This window comes from Thermobia domestica, chromosome 16, assembly GCF_964235325.1.
Source record: "Thermobia domestica chromosome 16, izTheDome1.hap1.1, whole genome shotgun sequence".
Classification (NCBI taxonomy): Eukaryota; Metazoa; Arthropoda; class Insecta; order Zygentoma; family Lepismatidae; genus Thermobia; species Thermobia domestica.
This window is the reverse complement of record NC_137469.1, coordinates 61049473-61073730: the sequence shown is the minus strand read 5'-3', so window position 1 is coordinate 61073730 and position 24258 is coordinate 61049473. Positions and strand designations below refer to the sequence as shown.

Here is a 24258-nt window from a genome sequence, read left to right as displayed (position 1 = left end):
AAAATAAACAGTATAAATGCAACATCACTTTTTGTGTCCATTGTGGTAGATAATTATGCAGAAACACGTGTGTCAAAGACTTTCACGAGAAAGTGAGCACACTTTTTTTTTGTTTAACGTCCTACAACTATATATCGAGGCTAAGGGAGGCGGTGATGATGAGATGTATGAAAATGGTGGAATGAAGAAACGGACAACCTTGAGGAAACCCACGCAAATGGTGTTCTTCCATCACTTGGGGGAAACTGGGATTGAATCAGCGCCCAATTCACATAAATAAGCTTCATAGGATTTGAGTTTAGCGTCCCGTTCAGGACCGAGGCCATATGAGACGTGGACCTACAGCTTAACGTCACTTTTATATTACACGAGCTCCCTCCGGGAATCGAAACCGCCCCCAATGACGCGTACACTTATTACGTAGCCACGAGGGAGCTCTAAATATATGTTGGTGTGTGCCGACTTCGATGATGCGAGCGCTGGATAGGTTACACTAACTTGAGTTGAACCAATCAGATTTATCTGACATTGCTCCGTGAGATTTTCACACGGGATCATAATCACTGGTCTTAAGAAGTAGTACGGGAATTCACAAATTTTGATATTTCTCGTTTCATTCGAATTAAAAACACATGGTAGGTAACTACTCTGCAGAAATATATAAATGTATATGATCGTAAATAGTACCTTTCCAGTTTGAATGCATGTTGCCGGTACATTATTTATTTCTTGTATTTACACTACAACGATAAAACATATTATTGTGTTTACATTACGAATTTAGTATACGCCCTGTTCCTTACTTAATTCATCTTGTAAGGAATACTTTATATTGGAACATAAATTACATAAAAAAACAACAAATACAGTTAAGTTCAACGTTTTACATTAGTGACTTGTATTCTAAAAAGTGACTTTTGACAATAAATGAAGCCTTTAATTGAACGTCTCATTATCATGCTCTGTAGGCTAAAGCAGATGGGTGATTAATGAAGTGAATAATCTATATTATACAATTGAAAGTGACTATGTGTGTGACTCTTAATCTCTTGAACCGCCCGACTGATCTCGATCAAATTTTTGACGTAGATGCGGTTCTGGCCTGGGAGTGATTTTAGCTATTCACTTTGACGGTAGAACTTTGGGGAGGGAAAATTATAAAAAGAAAAATAAAACTTAATAACTCTTGAACCGAACGAATGATCTCGCCGACGGATCTCGATCAAATTTTCAATATAGATGAGATTTGGGCCTGGAAAGTTTCTTTTTCTTTCTTTTCTTTTTTTTTTTTTTTAATTTTCACTTTGACGGTAAAGCCTAGGAGAGGGGAAGATTTATATATAAAAATAAATAAAACGTAACTCTTGAAACACCCAACCATCTTCATCTTAATCAAATTTCCAACATAGATAACGTTTGGGCCTGGGATATTTTTTGTCATTTAACTTTGACGGTGCAACGTAGGGAAGAGGGAGATATATATGTAAAATAAATAAATAAAAATGAAAATGGCTGTCTGTGACTTCATCACTCTTGAACCACTCAAACCGATCTAGAACAAATTTTCAACATGGAAAAAGTTCGGGCCTGGGATGGTATTTATCTATTCACTTCGACGATAGAACTTAGGGGAGGGGAGGGAGGAGTTAAAAAATGAATAAAACTTAATGACTCTTGAACCAAACGATCAAATTTTTAACATAGATGAGGTTCTGGCCTGAGATGTTTTCTATCATTTCACTTTGACGGTAGAACTTAGAGGAGGGGGATAGGATTGGGAGATATATAAAAATAAATAAAACTTAATAACTCTTAAACCACCGGACCGATCTTGAAATTTATAAACTAGATGAAGTTTAAACCTGAGATAGTTTTTGTCATATCACTTGCGTGGTGTAACTTAAAGTTGGGGAGGGGAGAGACATTTAAAAATGATCGAAAATGACTGATATTAGTGTCGAAACCATAGTTTTCGGGGTCACTAAGATGAACAAACTCAGCCCAGCAACTTGGGGGAGGGATAAATGATCGAAATGACCAATATCAGTGCCGAATTCAGTTTTCGGGATCGCTGAGATGAATAATGACAATTCCGATGCTGTATCTTGCAACATGGGGAGGGGGGGATAGATAAAAATCATCGAAAACGACAGATCAGAGATGCTTTAGTAATAGTAAAAAGTGACTGACTAACGGATTACATTACTATTTTTTTTTTTTTTTATAATTTAACCCAGCGAAGCGGGTAATTGATGCTATAGCACGGCCAACAAGAGATGGTCTCTGACGTTTCTTACCACATGCGGTGGGACATTGCAGCCTCTACTTTGATACCAGTGTTGCCAAAAACGATCACTGTCTTATACCATTAATTAAATTGCCACTACAGTTGCACCGAAAAATACCTTGACACGCGAGTAGTGGCAATGTCACTGCGAGCTGTCAGAGACGTTCTCTTACTGGACGCACTATAGTTATAAAATAATTGGTGGAATAAGAATAGGGAGCAAACCAACGGATTCGATGTTGTCTACCACAAACTCAAATTGGCCTCGGATCTGAGACCTCTTGTACCAGAAATCAGCGCTCAACCATTGAGCTCCTGTGTCATTATGATTCTATTCCCTATAAAGCGTCAAGATTTGACTTAACTTATGTGATTAAGGGTTATCGCATTATTTGTAAAACCTTAGTACAATTCTAAAATAGCATTTCCAACTTTACTCTTGGTTTAGACAACTGCAATGTGCATCATAATTGCTTCCAGAGTTTCAGGACTCAATATAAAAGTATATTGTTTGATGCTGAAACTCATCCAGATTTTCTAGAATAAGTACAACCCGTCACAGCGTTGTTATTTTCTTTGCCCTCAGTATCGCAACTGTGGAGCATACAAGCAAAAGCGTCTTGCATGTTTGCATTTGCCAAAAATTAATAGTTAAGTCACAGTGACGTGAATCTATCGTGCCAAATAAAAAATAAAATAAAATGAAATAAACTTACAAACAAAACAATCTGAGAATGACAAAGGAAATTCAAGCGAACTGCTTCCTTTTGTAATGCTACACGAACAAACTGGCCAGTTCCTTTGCTAAAAGAAACTTCTGTTGGAAATCAACCTGAAGGGACGTGCACGGCGGGTAAGGACTTGCACTCATCTCACTTGACTCCGTGAAAAAGTCCATGTGGACCACAGAAATAACACAAATTATAACTCGTAGAAGCCTTACGCGCTAAAGATCATGATTTTCGTTGCAGTGCTTGTATTGAATTTCAGTACCAGAAACCCACGGTTTGCTGAGAAAAAGTTAATTTTCACTGATGAGGCTAATTGTTCTATGTTAAGAGAACAACATGCTATCTCTATACAACGGGTAAAACATATCTGTGATTCAACAACGGCGAATGTTTTGCGTACTTTCTTGCTCTTAAGTCTACTCATGTATTTTTTTTATTTCTCTTTGCCGGGCCCACTATTACTGGTGCAAACTACCTGGGTACGTTAAATGCAAGATTTTACCTATCAATGTGTTGAAGCTACGTACTACTTTCATAGTTGTCCATGTATCTAACCAATTTGTCTAACCAATAAATTTCCAGGTCGTTTGATTGGCAATCTTTTGAAAATGACTGTACTCTTCTATCTGGGCCACCAAAATCATCTCACCTGACTCCCTATATTCTACAACACCATAGGATCGATAAAAAATTACAGTTACTGCAATCGCTACAACTAATCAAAAAACATTAGAAAATGTATGAAGAATATAGCGAGTATCCGTAACGTTCTACAAAAACTTACACTTTTTTTTTCTTCATATAATGATATGCTTCTCTTTGGTGTGTCTGTCGTAGTTATTTTGTCATGAATCTCGGAAGAAAATGATACATACTCCTCTTAACATGAACAATAGTAAAACTGAAAATTTTGGTGTGTGATATAAGAAATTATATTTTAAATTCACATCATCGTACTTAAAAACAACTATCTAAATTTCATTTTTCTTGCCTACATATATACGATAATTTTGGATGTGGATAATTTGTCTGCAAACATAAATTAAATTGCTGATAATAAGACTAATACCACTAGTAATAAATAATATTTAAAAAGGATACACTGTAATATATCTTCTGATATCACCTATAGTGTGCGAGTGGTTGAACTGCCCAACTAATCTTGAGCCATCAGCAAGTCTAATTTGAATGGTCGTTACTGGCTGAGATTGGTCCACTGGCACAGAGCGACGAGCTTCTTCCTCATTTGCCACTCTGTCATTATCATCCATAGGCACCGTCGTTCCAATTGCTGCGGGTGAAGGGCTAAAATACAGAGAAAAGTTAATAAATTTACGAGCCAGCCTAATATGTATACCGAGACAAACCACAAGTAAAGATCTACTCTACATTAACCCTGAGAACAGCGGTGACCATCTCCCCCCCCCCCAAAGGTGTGCGAAAATGTTCCCCCTCTTCAAAGAGAAAAAAACGCAGATATAGAGATTGATTTGCATGTCAAATGCAGAGCTTGGTAACCTGTCCTTCCTTTTCTTTAATCAGTATCAGTCTATATCTGCTTACGCGTTCTGCCACAATTTTGTCTTTTTAAACAAACTAAAATGCATTTTTTTTTCTGACAGTTATTTTAAAAATGTTATTCACACTATGTTCTCCTTCATAGTTATCGTTCTTATAAGCATGATTATGGCATAACTAAAGTCGATTGTGCTATTTTCAAAGAAAAATTATATCGCCCTTTCCTGCTCGATAAAAAAAAAAAAAATAAATAAAAAATAACAGACGCAACATGTGCTTCAAAACTTGCCTGTGATCATCTCTATCTAAAAATAATTAAAATACTTTTGAATTTTCTTCTAAATATAAAATTTTCCAGAAACATAATGTATTAACCCAGGAAAATTACACACAAAAAAAGGGCAAAACTTCGAAAAAATTTCGGAACAAACTGTATTTTTATGGAGACCTTTACTTTGAGGTCTTCAGCATATTCTGAAAAGCACCTTTGATTTGAATCGTGGGATTAGGGAGGGAGGAATTAGTTTCTTGCAATTATCTCGAAAATTATCAATCTTTTGTGTAGCTTATAAAATTCTATACAAAAGGGTCTTATATATATATACACACACACTTTTGAGTAACAGGAGAGAAGAAAATCGGTTTCAACGGATTTACACGTTTCATGGTCCGTAGAAAAGTGATTTTTCGACATCGTTCGACGTCTGTCTACGCACCAAGAAGCCATATCATACTGTGATGTAAGTTTCTCTCTCTCTCTCTCAAAAAAAAAAAAAAAAAAAAAAAAGTTTACTCTATGGGGTGTTTCTTTTCGGATGATTTTCTCAAAAACGATTCATGCGATTTTGTTTATATTTCATAATTACATATTTCGTTAATAACCTGGTAATACAACAAAACTTGTTTGTCGAGGGGTGGTTTATTTTTGAAGATGAATTTTTTCGGACTTTTTTTTTCTTTTTTTTTTTTTTTAAAGACGATTCTGTCCATATTTCATAAATAAATTTTTCATTAGTAACTTGACATTATGGCATAACTCAATAACTCATCTGCCCTAAAAGAATGTATGAGGGGTAGTTTATTCTTGGAGGTGAGTTTTCTTCGGACGATTTCGATTTCCCCCAACATGACCCAGGCAATTTTGTTCATATTTTATAAATAAAATTTCATTAACTGTCTGACCCCTGTCAAATTGATCCGTTTCAGCGCAATCAGTAAAGACGATTGGGAATCCTCAGAAAAATTTACGCCATATTCCACCAAAATAAAGTTAATATAATTGCTTCTACGGAAGCTATTATAGAACACATATATGTTAATCATCGCGTACGTGTGTATTAGAGGAGGTGGGAAGACTGCTCATTTCTGACTGACTTCAAGGACTGGGGATTGTGTGAGAGCCTCAATAAACATATACATCACATTGTATTAAAATGGTATAAATATTACGCAGAAAATCGTAGAATATATTTTTTTTTATATCGGGTAGGGATCGGGGTAACTCCCTCGTTGTGAATTGATTTTCAAATCCACGCAGTGGAGATGATTGTGAAGCTTCAAAAAATATAAGCTCCATATGGTATGGAAAGATTTTTAGGAAAGTTACCATGGGACTATTTTTTTAAAAAATCGAACAGGGTATTCACCTTACATCAGCGGGGTAAATTTGCCGCTCACCTAATAGTTTTTAATCGAAAGCACTGAGGAGTTTGGGAAAGCTTCAGAGAAAATGTTAGCTTATCCTAACAAAATCGAATAATTTTTACAATAGTTATTCTGGAACTTTTTAAAAAAGAATCGGCGGGGGGGGAGGGGGGGGAGGGAGCTAACTCATCTTTTGCTCTTCCATGATCTTAGGTCCATCCAGCCAGAGGGAATGAGTCGGAAGCCTCACAGAAAATATTCGGCATAATGCATCAAAATCAAACGTCTTTTTTCAAATAAGATTTTTGTGGAACATGTTCCTTGATGTTAGAAGATCATCGGAATCCCCTTAAAAACAACTGCACATTACGTTTTTGCGTACATTATCCGGCAAAATTATTTTGAATGAAAATGTACAAACTTGCAACATGGTGGTGATATTAGCCTTATTTTTCCCGGATTGCAATCTTAAGCAAAAAGAGTTATTTCTGCATGTTGAGGGAAGGCATATACCAAGTTTCTTTAAAATCGAGCAAGTTTTACGAGAATTATCATGGAATAGGCGGACGCAGACAAACACCCAAATGGCAATTGAGTCCAATGGTAGAAGCTTCGCTAACGCTTGCTTTAATTACAACATTATTTGAGGCGCTTAGAAGCCAAACCGATTAACTCTGTTTTTTTTAGTTCTTTAAAGTTTTGACTTGCAAAAGATACATTCTTTTTAGAGGCAAAATAGATTAACTTCAGTGTAACAATTTGCCACTAGAATGCGTAACGTTCCGATCCCTCTCACTTAAATACATTGTTACTAAAATGCTTACTACTGAAAAATCTCGTTTGGTGGAGTTAATCAGTTTGGCATCTGAACGGTTCATTTGAAAATTAATGTTTGCTGGTAGTGTTTTCTGTTCGGCATCAAAGTTACCGCTGCTTAAAGGGTGATTACACTTGTTTTTCTTTGTGGCGGCACAGGAAATCAAATCAAGGGAATGTAAACTGACTTCAGAAATACGTTGCAATGATCTTACCCAACACTCTTAACGTATTTCCCATTTATAAACATAACTTCAGGATGTCGAACAATTAAAATGAAATGAACTTTATCGATACACTTTAAAGGGAATACAAATTCTCCCGTTAGAACGAAGAGATCAATGGAAATCGTCGTGAAAGAGAACCATCGAATTCGCAGCTAAATTATGACTATTTATTTCTTATTCATATCAAAGTATTTTTCTTACCTTCCAAGAACATGTCCTTTACCACCGAATGGCTTCACCTTCCCTTTCGGTACAACATAATTTTCATGGCGATGGTCTTCCATATTCAGATGAACCTCCCTTCCTCGCGCTTCGCTTATTAATTCAGGAGGAACTTCTCTGTAAAGAAAAATATCAATTATACACGAGTGAGCACAATGTAAAACAAATCGCAGATGTATAAACAATAATTACATACAGGCAAGACCGTTAAAACATGAACGCTGGAGAGTTCTGTCCTTTCATTCATACACTCAAAAATTGATTCCATGAGTACCTGATCTAAATTCGCTACGGGTCTAAGACAGTTACTTGATAATATATAATGTTAAAGAGAGAGTTTAAATGAGGAAATTATTCCCGGTTTTAATACCTTTCAAATAATATTTATATTAAAATAAATTATATTTCTTGTGATTCTGAGTTTGAATTCAAAGACACAGGTTTCGTTACGTCAGAAGCAAATATAATTTGACTTCTTTCGAAACAGATGAATTCGATTCTGCATACGCAACTGCCAGGCCATTGTTGCATATAATTCATTAAGAACCTGACTTACAAAATTTACCATTTTTCTTTTGCTTGTTTATTCATAAGTAAAAGGAGATAATGAAATGCAACTTACCACAATCATAGATAATGTTATTCTACAACATAAAATCGAAACGGGAGAATTTCCAGTGTTGCCATCCATAGAAATTACAGTGTTGCGAGAATAACACCACCCCTAAAATCTAAACTAAGGCAGCGACTAGAGGAACGATCTCAAGTGCATTTGTTATGCATTTTGTTGTTTCGGTTTCCTGTGAACTGCTTTTTAAATAACATTATTATTTAGTTTCAATAACTGTATGTTGAAACTATTTTGTTTATTACAAACTAAATACAACTATTATTTAAAAAGTAGTTCACAGCAAACCAAAACATGATATGTGACCAAATGCAGTTGAGTTCGTTCCTCTAGTCGCTGCCTTAACTGATTTTAGGGGCGTTGTTATTCTGGCAACACTGTAATTTCTATGGATGGCAACACTGAACATTCTTCAGGTTAATATTTTCTTTTGTAGAATAACATTATCTATGATTGTGGTAAGTTGCATTTCATTATCTCCTTTCACTTATTAAAAACAAGCAAAAAAAAAAGTCAATTTTGTATTAATTTTAGTAAGGCAGGCTCTTAAGTCACGATGTTGTACATACAGATCAGTATCAAAGAACAAGATAGACATCACTCAAGCTACATTGAGTTTCCAAAATATCGATTCCTTTCTGGATTCAGCCGTCGAAGAACGGGCTCTATCTCTGACCTTATGAGTCTATTGCAATCGGAAGTTACAGATATACTACTTTTTGCTTCACAAATGTAAAACGAAGCTCATGTGTTTTTATGAAGGAATATGGATACAAGGTTGATCTTAATCAGACACTATCCTGAGGGAGACTTGGTATTAAAGGGAATGAGAAAGGATTGCCATCTCTTTACCCTTCTCTTCTTTTTCGCTTTTCATTTACTTTCGATCTTTATACTTATTTCTTTATTGCAGGTAGAGGTCTGCACGGGCCGGAATTTTTGCCCGGCCCAGCCTGTGAATTTACAATGTGAGGCCCGACCCGAGTCCGAATTATGTTTTAGCATTTAGGCCCGAGCTCGTATAATAATCAAATGAGCCCGAAATACAGAAATTTAATAATTAAAGCAAAATTGTATTTTTATTTAAAGCAATTAGAGGTTTAGTTTCACAGTTGTGCTTTAAAAGTTTTTCACAAAGAACGGTGCAATATATATCGTTGTACAGTATATTTACAAAGTTAGGCCCGAAAAGACTCGAGAAATATGGTTGTATATTTAAAAATTCACGGCCCGAGCCCGTGCAGACCTCTAATTGCTGGGGGTAAAAGTACGGGTGAACGCCGTCCTACCACTACCAGAAAATATCTGTAGCGTCCCCTCACTTTCTAAAAACTTACAATGGGCAAAGATAGGCACGGGGAGTGCATGACGTCATGCGTCCCTTTACCTTGCCAGATCCACTTTTGCCCCTGCTTTATTGTTACTCTTCTCGGCCAGATCTCAATCTTTCAAGAAATAAAATTAACTCAATTAAACGCGATTTTTCGACTGACTTTTGAACAAGACTGGAATATTCAGTTATTTAAACTTTAATTTCGCTCTTCATTCTATAAACATCTTGGAAAACATAAAATGTCATTACTTTTATTTCGCTAAACCATTAAATAAGCGCTCAAGACAATTTGTTAACATAAGAGCATTTCTAAAATGGAATTGCACACATGTAATTGTTACGGAGATAACTAACACATACACTTCATTGACTGCGTCTGTGTAACTTTCCTGTACACTTTCCACCATTTATTGTGTAGCCATGTATTTCACCCAGTTTTCAATGACATAAAGATCGAATCACTTCATAAACATATTTTGCATTTTTGGTACAAAGGTTCCAAAACTGAAAAAAATAGCTTCTGGTAAACTGGTTGTTTATGTAGACCTTTTTCGGCGAGCTCTCTGTGACAGAACTGCATATTTAAATATTCTTTTGTGTACACTAACAATATAAGACTTTTGTACTAACAATATGACAGCATTATTTAGGCACTCCGTCTCTTGAAGTAATTATACACTTAAGTTTATACATTTGTGCAAATATTAATTATAATTAGTAACTTTTAAAAAAAAATGTTGAGTACGTAACCATTAATAATACACTATAACTCAAATTCGTTGACATTAAATGTGTGTTCCTTCTGAACTACATAACACATTCTTATGCCATAATCGTATTTCTGTAACTAACTGCCAGCGCAAACTGTAGATCGAAAAAAAAGTTTGACGGATCATCGCGTGTTGACGTAACATTTACAACTTGTGTTTTTAGTCCTGAAATATATATGTAGAGATGCATGATGGCTGAGAAAATCAATATTATGTAAAATTGTTGTGCGTATGTTTTCACAAATAAAAATCAATGAAAATTTATTGTTATTTCCTATGATTCTGCCCCATCATTTGTTTAAGCTGCAATTTTTGAAACGATTACAAGACGTGTTTTTCAATGAAGCATGAAGATCTGAGCAAATTGTGTGGTTAGTTGAGTTGATGTGTTTTGATACAACTGAAATTGCAATATCTCTTTATCTCCTCGACAATTCGATTGAAACTGCGTCAATTCCTGTCTTCAAGTAAATTTGCAATTTCTTACAAATCAAAAAATTCTCTTACCCTTGTCTTATACTGTCTAAGAACTCCTTGTTATCTGGATCAGCGTAGGGTCTTAATGGACCATCGTCTATACTAAAACCTTCTTTCCACATCTTCAGAGTTACCTCTCTTTCTCTGGATCCCGAAGGTCTAGCAGCTATTACTGTGAACAAAAGAACAATGAGATAAAATATTTATGAAATGTATTAATTGTATGTAAAGACCTTCTGGTGAAAAGACTGATGGAAAGGAATTTAAACTTATTACGTAAACTTACAGGCGATTGTGGAGACTATGTTCTCTTTGTATATGACTAATTTTAGATGCATTAAGGATTCTATGCCACTGTTAGTTTGTTTTTCATTATTGATGTTTAAAGGCAAAGAATGTTATACACATTTAGTTAAATCATTATAAGAAGGAAAATATATTTTGTTGGCAACAATGATATAATTTTTAGATATAAAATATTTCTACGTGAATTGAATTACATTGATGAATTGGTACCAAATAAATGTTTATAATTTGAAAGCAACACCTGAGTAAGGTTGGTAGATACACTAATAAGTTCCACATCAACATTTACAGCTCATCAAACCTTCGTCAGAAGATAGGTCTTCGTATGGTAACGAAAATAATTAGTTTTCAAGATTTGAACAGTTCATTGACGAAGTAGAAAAAAAAAAAGTGTCGTGTGTCCATGTCATTTAGAAAGTCGAAACAACATAAACATAGGTCAGTACTAGTGTAGAGTTTTGAGTGAGAATAGTAAACCTAGAAAGATGGAACAACAAGCTGGCTGCATGTTTCTTCGCCATAACATTAGAGCAGAAGTAACACACGACCGGTCCTACAGACCCACCAAAATGCGTCTGAAATATTAGATCCTGCGCGGTCTTGTCCGTTAGATATTTGAACGGAAGTCATACAATAGTTCACATATTTTCCGAATGAAAACCAATTTTTGGTTTTAGCCCACTGTTATCATTAGTATTTTTCTGTTCCTCTCTTCTCGGTACACTCCAACGAACAAACTAGTTACAACTCTTGAAATCTAAGTGTTTTTTTCCTTAAAGTCTTCAGTGTGTTTCTGTTGAGAATGATTTGAATGTCTTGAGTTTTGATTTTCATACTGCAAATGATTGTTTTGATTATATATATATATATATATATATATATATATATATATATATATATATATATATATATATATATATACAGATGGTGATCAGAAAAATGGAAACACCTGAACGAAATTGCAACTTACCAGATTAATATGGTGTCGGGTCGGGCCACCTTTCGCCTTCAGAACAGCCTTGATGCGACGTGGGATGGAGGCATAGAGGTCGTGAATAGTAGCAAGTGGAATTTTACACCATTCCTCGTGCAGGGCATCGGCCAGTTCTGTAAGAGAGGATGGAGGTGGAAATCGTCGCCGGAGTCGTGTTTCCAAGACGGACCACAGATGTTTAATTATGTTGAGATCTGGGGATTGGGCGGGTCAGGGGAGGTGTTGAACTTCATCCCGATGTTCCTCAAACCACGCTGCAACAACGCCAGCTGTGTGAATGGGTGCATTATCATCCTGGAAGATGGCGTCATTGTCCGGGTACAACATCCGGACCATAGGATGCAAGTGGTCTCCTAAAATTGCGACATAATCGTTGGCAGTGATTTCTTCCGCTAAGTGTGACCACAGGACCCAATGAAAACCATGATATGGTGGCCCACAGCATCACCGAGCCGCCGCCATGTTTCACAGTTGGGCGGAGACACTGCAGATCATAAGCTTCTTTGGGCGTTCTCCACACATAAACACGGCCCCTGGTTGGGAATAGGGTGAAGGATGACTCATCCGACCATATCACACGTTTCCAGTCCTCAACGGTCCAAGTTACATGGTCGCGGCACCATTTGCGGCGTGCGAAAGCATTATGGTCCCTGATGAGCGGTTTGGCCCGTGCAACACGACCCCGTAAGTTCATGTCATGTAATTCGCGACGGACTGTGATTGTCGAAACAGGGTGGGGGAGGTGCTGATTGAGTTCCTCCGTCACTTGCTCCGCAGTGGCACGACGGTTCTGCGTGAGAATGCGCTTTAATACCCGGCGTGACCTGTCACTCATGATTTTCTTCTGCCCACTGTTCCGCTTCCCCGATGTGGTTTTCCCGTGTTGTGTAGGCCGTCATCACCTTCGACACTGTCCCACGTGACACAACTAACACAGTAGCCACTGCCGTCACACTCACTCCACATAACCACGCACCAACAATTTGCCCTCTTTGAAAATCTGAGAGGTCTCCCATTTTACACTACCTCCGTCCCCATACATGTGACGTGTTGCCAACTACAGGTGTTTCCATTTTTCTGATCACCATCTATATATATATATATATATATATATATATATATATATATATATATATATATACAAAAGCGAAGCGCATACGCAATTAAGGGACAGGTTACGCATATTCACATTTAATAATAATACAAATAATACAAATAATGATAGTATCTTAGCACGTCTTGAAAATATTGATTGTTACATGCCCTTGGCCCGAATTAATGCACTGTTGGAGATGACGTCCATGAGATAATATGTCTCATGAAATCACGTGTGTTTCACAACGAAACGAGGTTTTCAAGTCTTGCATCGTGCGCAAACGATGAGCAAAACTCTTCCTCTAGCACACTTATCCCTCAATTTAGTGGACAAAATCTGGAGGAGCCGAATTATTCTAAAAGTCCTGATTTAAAACTAAATACGCTGAATTTACTATATGACAGTGGACCAAGTATTTCACACCCTCAGATTGGCTGGTGTACTTGATTAAAAGTACAGCACTGCGTTTTTCCTCTTTCTTTCGTAATATGATGATGGATATTAGTCATTGCACAATTAGTGTCGGAAATTACGGACAATTGGCAACATCGGACGGGTATTACCTCCTTTTACTCCATTAAAACGAGGGATGAGTGTCCAAACAAATTATGACTCTTTCTCATGCCAAAACTATAGATACGACAATTGATGGATACTACTTGGTTTCAAGAGCAACGGCATATACGGCACCCACACGTTCAACTCTACTCTATAAATTATTTCCTTATCTCGCTTCAGAGATTTGACTTCGCCATCTCGTACCATAGATTTGAGGAATTTTGACTATTTCCCTTCGTGGCACTTAAGAGAGGATTCACTCATCGTTTGTACAGTAAGGGACACTTCTGGATGGTACACTTTTGCCGTAAATTTCCATATGGGTGTACCATCCAGAAGTGACCCTTATTGTACAAGGATTTAAACGGCCACGATGCCGAAATTTTTGTAATGCGTTAAACGCGAATGTACAGTTTTTTAACTTTAAGGTTCAAAATAATGTTTACAAATTCTCAACGAGTAAGTACTTAAATATTACACAACAATTTTTATTACTTGAAACCAATACAATCTAAAATAATTATTTCGTATTTCTTGATTAAAGTTTTAAGTCTCATCTCAGCGCCGAGGCTATACGAGATGTGAACGTACGCGTTACCTCGATCAACCAGAGCTCGCACCTAGATTACAGTTAAATAAGGTCTGGGACCCAACCATCCTAGTACAGTTTCAAGTGGTCAAGAATGTGGCGAGGATCGTTATGCGCGTGTGGAGTCCTTTGATTAGTTTCTCGTCTTTGTACTTGCGTCTACAATAGCCGTTCTGTTAGACGCTGAACTCCGCGGCCTCCCTTACGTTTTCGAGATATTCTATTCGTCAGGACGTCGACCAAAACTTGTAAATGTTCGTACCTGGCCATTCCAGAGATTGTACACACTGTGTTAAGTTTGACTCCTATCAGTATACGCAGCATTTGTTGTAGACCACATCTGCCAGCTCTTTTGGATCCCTGTCACGCGTAATCGGGTGGGGGGAAGTACATGGTAGCTCAGTAGTAGAGCGTTCACCTCTGGTGTGTGGGGTCCCTGGTTCGATCCTAGCTCGCGCCGTGGGCTTTGTGGTGGACAAACACCGTGTTTGTGGGTTTTCTCGAGGTTCTTCCGTTTCCTCCCATTTTATTCATTCTACCATTGCTTTCATTTCTAATCATCACCGTCTCCTTTAGCCAGGCCGGCATAACCGTAAGACGTAAAAGTGAAAGATTTCATTTCTAATTCTAGTCGTACATATAGTGGCCCATGGGCAAAGGCTAGTGAACGTAGTGTTCCTGCGTGTGCTAGTGTTTCCCGCAATTCTTTTAATACCTTCAGTCTTATAATTTCTACAGCGCTCCCAAACGTAAACGCAAAACTTCTATATTATCATTTTTCTCTAATGCTATGAACGATGAAGAAAAAATGAAATGAAAAAAAAAGCAGATAGGCAATGGTTGAAACCTTTCATGAATTTACTGAGTCTTCGGAAAATACATGAAGCTCGACAGGAACGACAGGCTGCTAAACATGAAAAGAAGAAGAACAATGAGATCTTTCGAGGTTGAGGATGCTGTGGCCTGTGGCATTCGTATAATAACGGGTTGACGATACATCCTTGGGTAAGGGTGATCACGCTGAAATTCAACTCTACCTACAATGGATTCTATGACCAGCTCGAACGTAAGCTTTTTTCATGAACAAGACGTCTCTTGGTTATCGTCACACAATTTGACTCGAGAACCGCTGCTGACTACGTACCCGGCACTCTAGTAACCGTCCAATTTGTGCAGCCACTCTTTTGTCCCTCCTCGACGACCTCCAATAAGAAGGGTGCGTCTACATCGTATGTAACCCAAATCAGATAAATCCACCTGAAAACCTTCTTTTTAAAATTTTTGGGTCCTCTTGCATATTAAGGAGTTCCGGCCAACCCTCTGGAAGATGATCATGCGATTCAACCTCCAACGCAACTTCCTGACCCTTAAGCTGATCTCATCGTGGAATTAGACCCCCGCATCTTGTTTCTTTTCATTGTTCAACAATGCAATCTGGATGTACTTCGTAATCTTCATATACAAAAACCATGGTACTTTCTCCCAGATTACTGTAACTTTTGGCGTGATTTGATCAATCAGCTTAGCGACATGCCTCCGCCGAACGACGATCATCCTCCAGAAAAAAAAAAATGTCAGCAGGATGTTGGAAGATGATCGACCCACTGAAGACGGAAGTGAAACCATATTCAGTGCCTACTTTATGGATCGAGTGACTGTGCCTCCTTACTACTTCTCGTTTCCAGGTAAGTTCTGCTGTTTCCCTAGTGTTACACATAATCCACATCGTGAAGCCCCTCGCGTATTACGACGCACTAGTGCTTGCTATCTTCCTGTGGTGCAGGCGCTGCATGCAGCGTCTATCATTGAGCGTTCTGACGACATTGGTAACGCTTTCCCTATTTTTGTGATTCCTAAGGGAGACCTGACATATGAGTTGTGACCGGACGAGTGAATCTCCTTTTACAAGCAATATTTTCACGTCCTCTTGCCAAATTTTGACAATGTGGCCAAATTAGTCTCTCTCTTCCAGGACTTTCTAGTGAAAACTGACCTACAAAAGGTTTCTGACTAGAATTGCTGCTATTTTGGTATACATTGCTCAGGCGAACCTGATAGATTCACTCGACTGTCTATGGGATGGGACCTCTCTTCCTTGATCATGCAGTGGTTTACAATACTTGAACTCAAATGTCATTTAGTTAATATGGTGTGCTTTCTAGTGTACTATGATGATTCGTTGTTGATAGAAGATCCCTTGTTGCTAGAGAAAGCTGTTACTATTTTGTGCACATAATAATAATAATTCAAAAGCTTCCGTCGTGCAAAGCTGTGAAACACAGGCTCTGTTCTCGAGTCGAGCCTGTCCCTGACCGAGCTTGGGCATCAAATAGCGATTTTTATTCCTTAGGTGATATGCTACTTGCGCACGAAATTTGGTTAAGATCTGGCCAGTAATTACCAAAAAATAAAACACTCCCACATTATATATATATATACAGGGTGGTAGGTAACTCCACAGACAAATTTTGGGAAGTGATTCCTTATACGAAATGAAAGAAAAAAGTTCTAATAAACATGGGACGAAAAACGTCTCCTTTCAGAGTTATGAACCGCCGAAAATTCACGTTTCGAAACGCTCTGCCTTAGAAACTATAGTCTTTCCAGCATTAGAACAAAGTAGACGTAAACAAAGCGAAATGTATTACTCCGCGGCTCACACGTGCTTCAGCAGCGACAGACGTGAACAAGATCGTCTGCTAGATTACTGTCGTTGCATAATTTCCGAAGTGTAAGGTTACGGTTGGAAGGTAAATAATTAACGCACTGACACTGATTACTGCTATGCTGGAAATATGTATTTTCTCAAATCGTTATACAAACGAGATTGCCTCTGTTCTCTTTTGTCTTTTATAACACGAGACGAAGATGGATTATTGTCACTCATTGTCGCCATGAAACTCTGCATTCTACAATTTCAAATGAGCGGGGTCGGCGCGGGAAGACATACGCATGCGCAGTAAATGCTATATGTCCAAGTACGGGTATGGTTGAAATAAGACTACATCTGTTGTTAAATATTATATATATTGCGTTTATTATCACAAAATGCAGGATAAATTCAGATATCTTTATTCGAAATTATTATTTTAGTAAGGATTATATTGCGGTAGAATACTGGTGTAGTGAGACCAACAACCAATCACTGGTCATCGACCCACTGCTAGTCACTTGGGTTTGTTTGTATCTACTTTTTTCTAAGGCTGGAAAGAGATTACAGGACCGATCCCAGCGGTTTAAGGAATTACAAAGGAACTAGTATGCGAACTATTTAATATTAATGTTTTACCATCCTCCGTTATCGGCGAAACGAACTGTAAAAAGGAAATTGAGGTATAGGGATACTGCTTTAAGTACTAATAACGCATTCGTTTCGCCGATAAGGGAGGATGGTAAAACATGGATATTTAGGGAGTTCGCATACTAGTTCCTGTGTAATTTCTTAAACTGCTTGTTATAGGTCCTATAGTTTCTAAGGCAGGGCGTTTCGAAACATGATTTTTCGAATTTTCGGCGGTTCATAACTCTGAAATGAGACGTTTTTCGACCTATGTTTATTAGAACTTTTTTCTTTCATTTCATATAAGGAATCACCTCCCAAAGTTTGTCGGTGGAGTTACCTACCACCCTGTATATATATATAATGTGGGAGTGTTTTATTTTTTGGTAATTACTGGCCAGATCTTAACCAAATTTCGTGCGCAAGTAGCATATCACCTAAGGAATAAAAATCGCTATTTGATGCCCGAGCTCGGTCAGTTTCAATTCAGATATATATTCACATCTGAATTGAAACTATAAATACTGGGAGCTAATAATACCATGTTTCTACCGGTAGATGAGGAGTATTTACAAATTGTAACCTCATGTCCTTGGCATGTTTTGTTAAAGTCTAAACGAGCACGTCAAAATCTAGCGGGTTACATAGTTAGGTGTACCCCAGTTAAATAATTTGACTTATCCATTGGCTTGGGCCATTTCAAACCAAACATGTTTTTCTTTTGTTTATCATATGATTATGTTTGCCACTAGTGACCTATTTGGAAGGCGCGCTTCCAAGCAACTCTGGTTGTCTACTTTGACGTCACACTCTTCCTATAGCCGTGATCTTAGAAAATAAAACAATTTTATTGCAGTGTGACTTAGATAGATCTTTTCCCATCTTTGTTACATTACTTAGGATTTGGCTGAGGCACGTGCAATTATAGTGTTTTATTCTCAAGATGTCAAGATTATCAAATGTGATAGTCAAGCAGTTGTATGTTGTCTCAAAAAAAGAATTTGTTGTGTTAGTTATTTGTTGTTCACTGCTTATTTGCTGTATAATTGTAATCATTATGGTGTTCAATTTGTACCTCCAGAGCCCAATAAAGCAAATGGGCTTTCACGTGCTGCGTACGTACAGCTCTAATTAGGCATGTTTCATTGTTGAAAAATAGTCCTAACAGCCCTTTCTCACTTGGCGGCGAACTGCCGCGCGCGGGGGCGGCGAATTGCCGCGTAGGGTAGAAAGACATTGCAAGCAATGGAGCTTTTCATATATGCGCGGCGGTCGCCGCAAATTTACGCGGCGAGGAAAAACAGCCGCCTCTTCCTGCTAGAAAGCGGCGCGGCAGATTGCCGCGTACAGCCAAGCGGGACACTGCAAGCAATGGAGCTCTTTACATATAGGCGGCGATCTGCCGCTTGGGTGTTGGAGGATGGAGCAAGTGTTGCCAGGAAAGAGTAGAGAGTGGTTGCGATAATTTGTGTGTGTGTTTTACATACACATATATATATATATATATATATATATATATATATATATATATATATATATATATATATATATATATATATATATATATATATATATATGTGTGTGTGTGTGTGTGTGTGTGTGTGTGTGTTTGTGTATTTGTGTATGTTTTTATGCTTTCGCCTAGGACACCGCGAGTGCTTTTAACCATTTGTGTATGTTTTTATGTTCTAGCCTAGGACACCTCGTGTGCTTTTAACCAAACTTGTTACATACAATATATGGGAAAAGATGGCATGCAAAAATAATCAAAAACGACCGATACTACCCAAATATCGAATCCAAAGGTCGTTGATTAAAGAGAGTCCAAATCAATATTTTTTTTTCTATGTAATAGAAGATTTGGATAAATGTGCGGGCAGCGCTGGGCAAACGAGCTTCTAATTTTATAAATTTCTGGTACCCCAAAACTGAAATATGTACTATCAAATATTTCAACAATATTACATATTTTACAGTCTTTTGCTATATATATATATATTTGGTCTAGGAATTAATTCGTGCGGTTTTACAAAAGATGGCGTAACTAGCTTATTGTCCCATAGTTTCGTTGATCCAAACATGCGTTGAAAACTACTGTCATTGAGCATCTTGTTTAGTATATGTCAGTTGCTTGAAGCGGAAACAACAACATTTTTTCTTCAACTGAAAATGGCGCATTTTGTGCCTGATAAAGTGTTTTTGCGGGGAGTTATTCTTCATTGCTTTAACATGAAGAAAAGTGCTACCGCAAGTCATCATATTTTAGTGGAAGTGTTTGGTGACCATGCTCTAGCTGAGCGAACGTGTCAGAAGTGGTTTGCACAGTTTAAAGGTGGTGATTTCAGCTTGGAAGACCAAAAGCAATTTGGACAGCCAAAAGAATTTGAAGATGAAGAATTGAGAGCATTGCTTGATCAGGATTCGTGTCAAACGCAGGACGAACTTGCAGAAGCATTTGGAGTTGAGCAAACAACAGTTTCCAAACGTCTCAAAGCCATAGGAATGATTCAAAAGATGTCTTATTGGGTTTCACATGAATTGAACAGAAAGACGTTGAAAGAAGAAAAACCGTTTGCGAATTGCTGCTTCAAAGACAGAAAAGGAAGGGATTTTTGCATCGAATTGTAACTGGTGATGAGAAGTGGATTCATTACGAGAATCCTAAACGAAAAAAGGCCTGGGTGAAGCAAGGTGAACCAGGTCCTTCACAACCGAAACGAGATATTCATTGTGCAAAGGTTATGCTGTATATATGGTGGGATTTGAAACGTGTGGTGTACTATGAACTTCTGAAACTTGGTGAAACTATTAATGGACACCGCTATCGACAACAATTAATGCGTTTGAAGCAAGCTCTGGCCTGAAAACGACCAGAATGGAATAACAGGCATAATAAACTTATTTATCAAGATGATAACGCTCGACCACATGTCGCAAAACCGGTCAAAACCTATTTGGAAAATGTCGGATGGAAAGTGTTACTCCACCCGCGATATTCACCAGACACTGCTCCGTCTGACTACTACTTGATCGATTGCATGAATAACGATTTGATTGGACAGCGGTTCACTTCTTCAGAAAATATCGAAAAATGGATCTTTGATTAGATTGCGTCAAAAGATGAGGAATTCTTTCGACACGGAATCCGTAAATTGCCTGAAAGATGGGAGAAAGTAGTGGCTAGCGATGGACAATATTTTTGTTAACGTATTCATTTACTTTGTTTTTGAAATAAAGCTTCAATTTTTATTAAAAACCGCACGAATTAATTCCTAGACCAAATATATATATATATATATATATATATATATATATATATATATTGTTACATAAAAATTCGTAATCCGGATTTTAGTAATAATACTGTAATGTACCTTAGCAAAACAAGATAGAATTCATTACGTGATATTTGATACATGTACCATATTTTATATATTTTATAACTATCTTATTACTTCTATGGTTGTAATTTCCTGAGTAGCCCTTTGAATTCAGGGACTAGAGCAGTGCTTTGAAGAGTCTTGAGTCAATAGTCGGAACGCTTAAAACAAACGAATAAACCCGAAATACTATAATAATAATAATAATAATAATAATAATAATAATAATAATAATAATAATAATAATAATAATAATAATAATACCAACAGAACAGCCTTGGGTTCAGTGGTTGAGTGTTGACTTGGGATTCTGGGATATTTCTCAACCACCGACAATCCCGAAAGGACTTTATCCTGGTTTTCCCAGTCACAACAGGTGAATATCGGGATGGTATTTTAAATATCCAGAACCTTGCTTCTATTTTGCTCAAGTCTATCAATTGTAGAAACAGTATAGAAAAATCTCTTTCAAGATGCCACTTCTCTTAAAAAAAAAAAAAAAAAAAAAAAAATGTTTCTCTTACTGTTTTCTTTTTAATTTATTTACTTCTTTCTGTCTTAACAAGGCGAGTAGAAGATACTTTTTGCGTCTGTCCATTGCAACCACCACAACACGATAAGAGTCACAAGGTTTTGTTTCTTCAGTTGCACAGCAACCCTGCTCGCATATTTTTCATTCGCGGCAAAACGCCGCGTAATATAAAAGGGTATACTTCTCACGCGGCAACGGCAAATCGCCGCCTCAATGTGAAAGAAGCGTAAGAGAATATACCTTGGGAACGTACTAAAAGAATATCTTGAAAGATCAATAAATTTAGATCACAAACAATCGTATATTTTCATATTTCGATATTAAAAAAAAAAAAAAAAAAAAAAAAAAAAAAAAAAAAAATTGCTACAGTAAGAATTCTCAAATTACAGATATTTAATTGCATATTTTCTTTCCTATGTGAAATTGCTGTAATAAACGTTTTTGATCGAGTACCTCAAAGTTTAAGTGTATACCTTCAACGCCAAGAAAAAAGGTATGTTATGCATTAGAATTGTTAATGTAATTCTCTACTTACCTTCTGTATCATTGGCTGACTGGCCCAGGCGATAACCAGTACCTCCAAATCTGCCTCCAGTCTGATTAGAGGATGTCTGTCTTGGATCAACGACTTCTGCACCATGTCTACAATTATAAATTACAGTAAGTTGTTAAAAAAAAAAAAAAAAAAAAAAAAAAGGGTAAGTCGTGTGATTTCCCTTATTCACTTGATAGGATAAATATTGGTCAATAATGTTCGTACTCACTTAAGCACCCGTTTTATTCTACAGCGTAGGAATGTCAGCGGTAATGTGATTTTTCAAGCAACGTAAAATTTCTTACAACAGTCGTATTGAAGAAAGGACAAGGCAGTCGCTGAAACGTCTACGGTGAAGATTTGAAAAACGAGTGTTTAAGTTATATAAAAATTAATGTCATAAAATTCTTTTTCACACATACCTACGAAGTTAATGGCAAGGTTTTAGACGTGATAATACTATACATACAACGAAATGTTAATCATACAACACAATCCAATACTTTTTGTTTAGTAGCATACTACAGGCAGCTGCGTGGTAAACAATTCTTGAAAATTTAAGAATTTGTGGTCTCAAAACAGAGAAATGGACTAAAAATAATTTTCGAGCGACTTCCAAATGCTTGCCAGGTTGAAACTTTACAACGTTCAAACATGGCTGACATCATTCATTGTTAAAATGTCGACGCTGTTTTCCATATGATACGAGAGGGCATATGCAAATCTACACTGAATCGTGTAATCATGAGCATCAGCATGAGCCAAGTTAAGAATTTGTCATGGTTTATCGACATCAAATTGAACTGTCCATGAGAATATGTAACAGATTTCATCAAAGCCAGTCTACTGTAATGTACGTCTAATGGTGGAGCACGGATGAGCCTGTATTGTTTTAAGGCTCACAGTAAACGGCAGAGGACGCAGTCTTTCCAGATGAGGTTTCTTCAATGAAAGTCAGAAGGTAAAGAGCAATGAAAGTTACCAGTTTGTTCAGTCGGACACGACTTTTTTTTTTTTTTTTCGCAAGAGTTATATGAGACGTAGACTTAAAGTTTAAGTGAGGATAAATCCGAATCTCAGTACTGCGTTCCAATTCTTTCTTACAGGAAAAATTCAATTCTTTCCTTACAATGATTCTAATCACAGGACAGCACACAAAGTTTAACAACTTCATTCTTTCTTGAACTGGAGTCTCACTTTGAGTTATTATTATTATTATCAGGGACCGGACTTTTATGTGCTAAAAAACTGGAAAATATTTATTTTTTATGTGCTAAAAACGAAAAAATATTTGCTAAAAATTATAAAATATTTAACAAAAAATAACAAGTATGGAAAAACGCCCAAAATAAGAAAAATAAACTGGTTCTCACCAATAGTTCCTATTCATCACATGTCGAAATTCCATGGGCATTACAGTAAATAACTAACGCCTTTTCCAAATTGTCCATCGTAAAGCCATGCCTATTGTCACGGAATAATGCCTTATATTCAGAAAAGTAACGTTCTACATCACACGATGTTAACCTCGCGTATTTGAAAAGGAGCATATCACGAATATTCACACCATCGACTTCACTTGTGTTTTGGCCTTCCAATACTCAGATATTTTGCATCGGGTTTTATAGCCAATCTTTTTCTCAAACAAATCCTTATTTTTTTTATTACGACTTCAGCTTAGGAAGCAGAAAGAACACTCAGCTTTCTTTCAACACACTGTACTTCTTTAACCGAAGTACTCAATAAATCTACCGTAGTTTCTAGTTTCTTTATAGACTGAGTCAAGAAACCTAAATTGGCAGATATGAAAGCCAAGTCATTTCAAGCCACTGTCATTTACTAAATTTGGAACAATTTCAATGGATGACGCATCGTCTGGGTTTAGTTTAGTTACTACAGACACAAATGCTTCAAAATTTTCCGCATAAAATAGTACTGCACTAAGCCAGGCACCCCACCGTGTGATTACGGATATTGGAGGAAAGGAAAGATCGGGATTTCTTTCTTTGAAAAGATGAATTCTACTTAGCGATTTTACGATTTTTTCCCCCCCGATCTGACACTAACTTGTTTACTTTAGGATACAGGGTTATGAATTTTTCACACAATCGATGTAGGGCGTGTACGACACACGTCACGTGAATCATATTAGGATAGCATACAGAAAGAGCTTTACCAGCTTTCCTCATATAGGGAGTACCACCAGTCAGAAAAAGCAAAACAGTCATATTTCGCACCGTTCGGCCACAAAATGTGCAAAGATTCATTGAACAGCCTGGCAACTGTCACGTGATTTGTAACTGAAAATTCTTGGGAATCTAGCAAGAAATGTTGT

General features: G+C 37.1%; 1 protein-coding gene across 1 annotated transcript in view; it reads right to left on the bottom strand.

Annotated features, from left to right (window-relative positions):
* Nucleotides 1–24258, bottom strand: part of p47 (NSFL1 cofactor p47) — a 41138-nt gene that overhangs the window by 2371 nt on the left and 14509 nt on the right. Inside the window, exons 4-7 of the mRNA XM_081742441.1 lie at nt 21924–22030; nt 10684–10825; nt 7425–7562; nt 4120–4323 (exon numbers count right to left, since the gene is read on the bottom strand). Of these exons, the coding sequence (XP_081598567.1) occupies nt 4120–4323; nt 7425–7562; nt 10684–10825; nt 21924–22030 (591 nt within the window). The remainder of the gene's footprint in view (nt 1–4119; nt 4324–7424; nt 7563–10683; nt 10826–21923; nt 22031–24258) is intronic.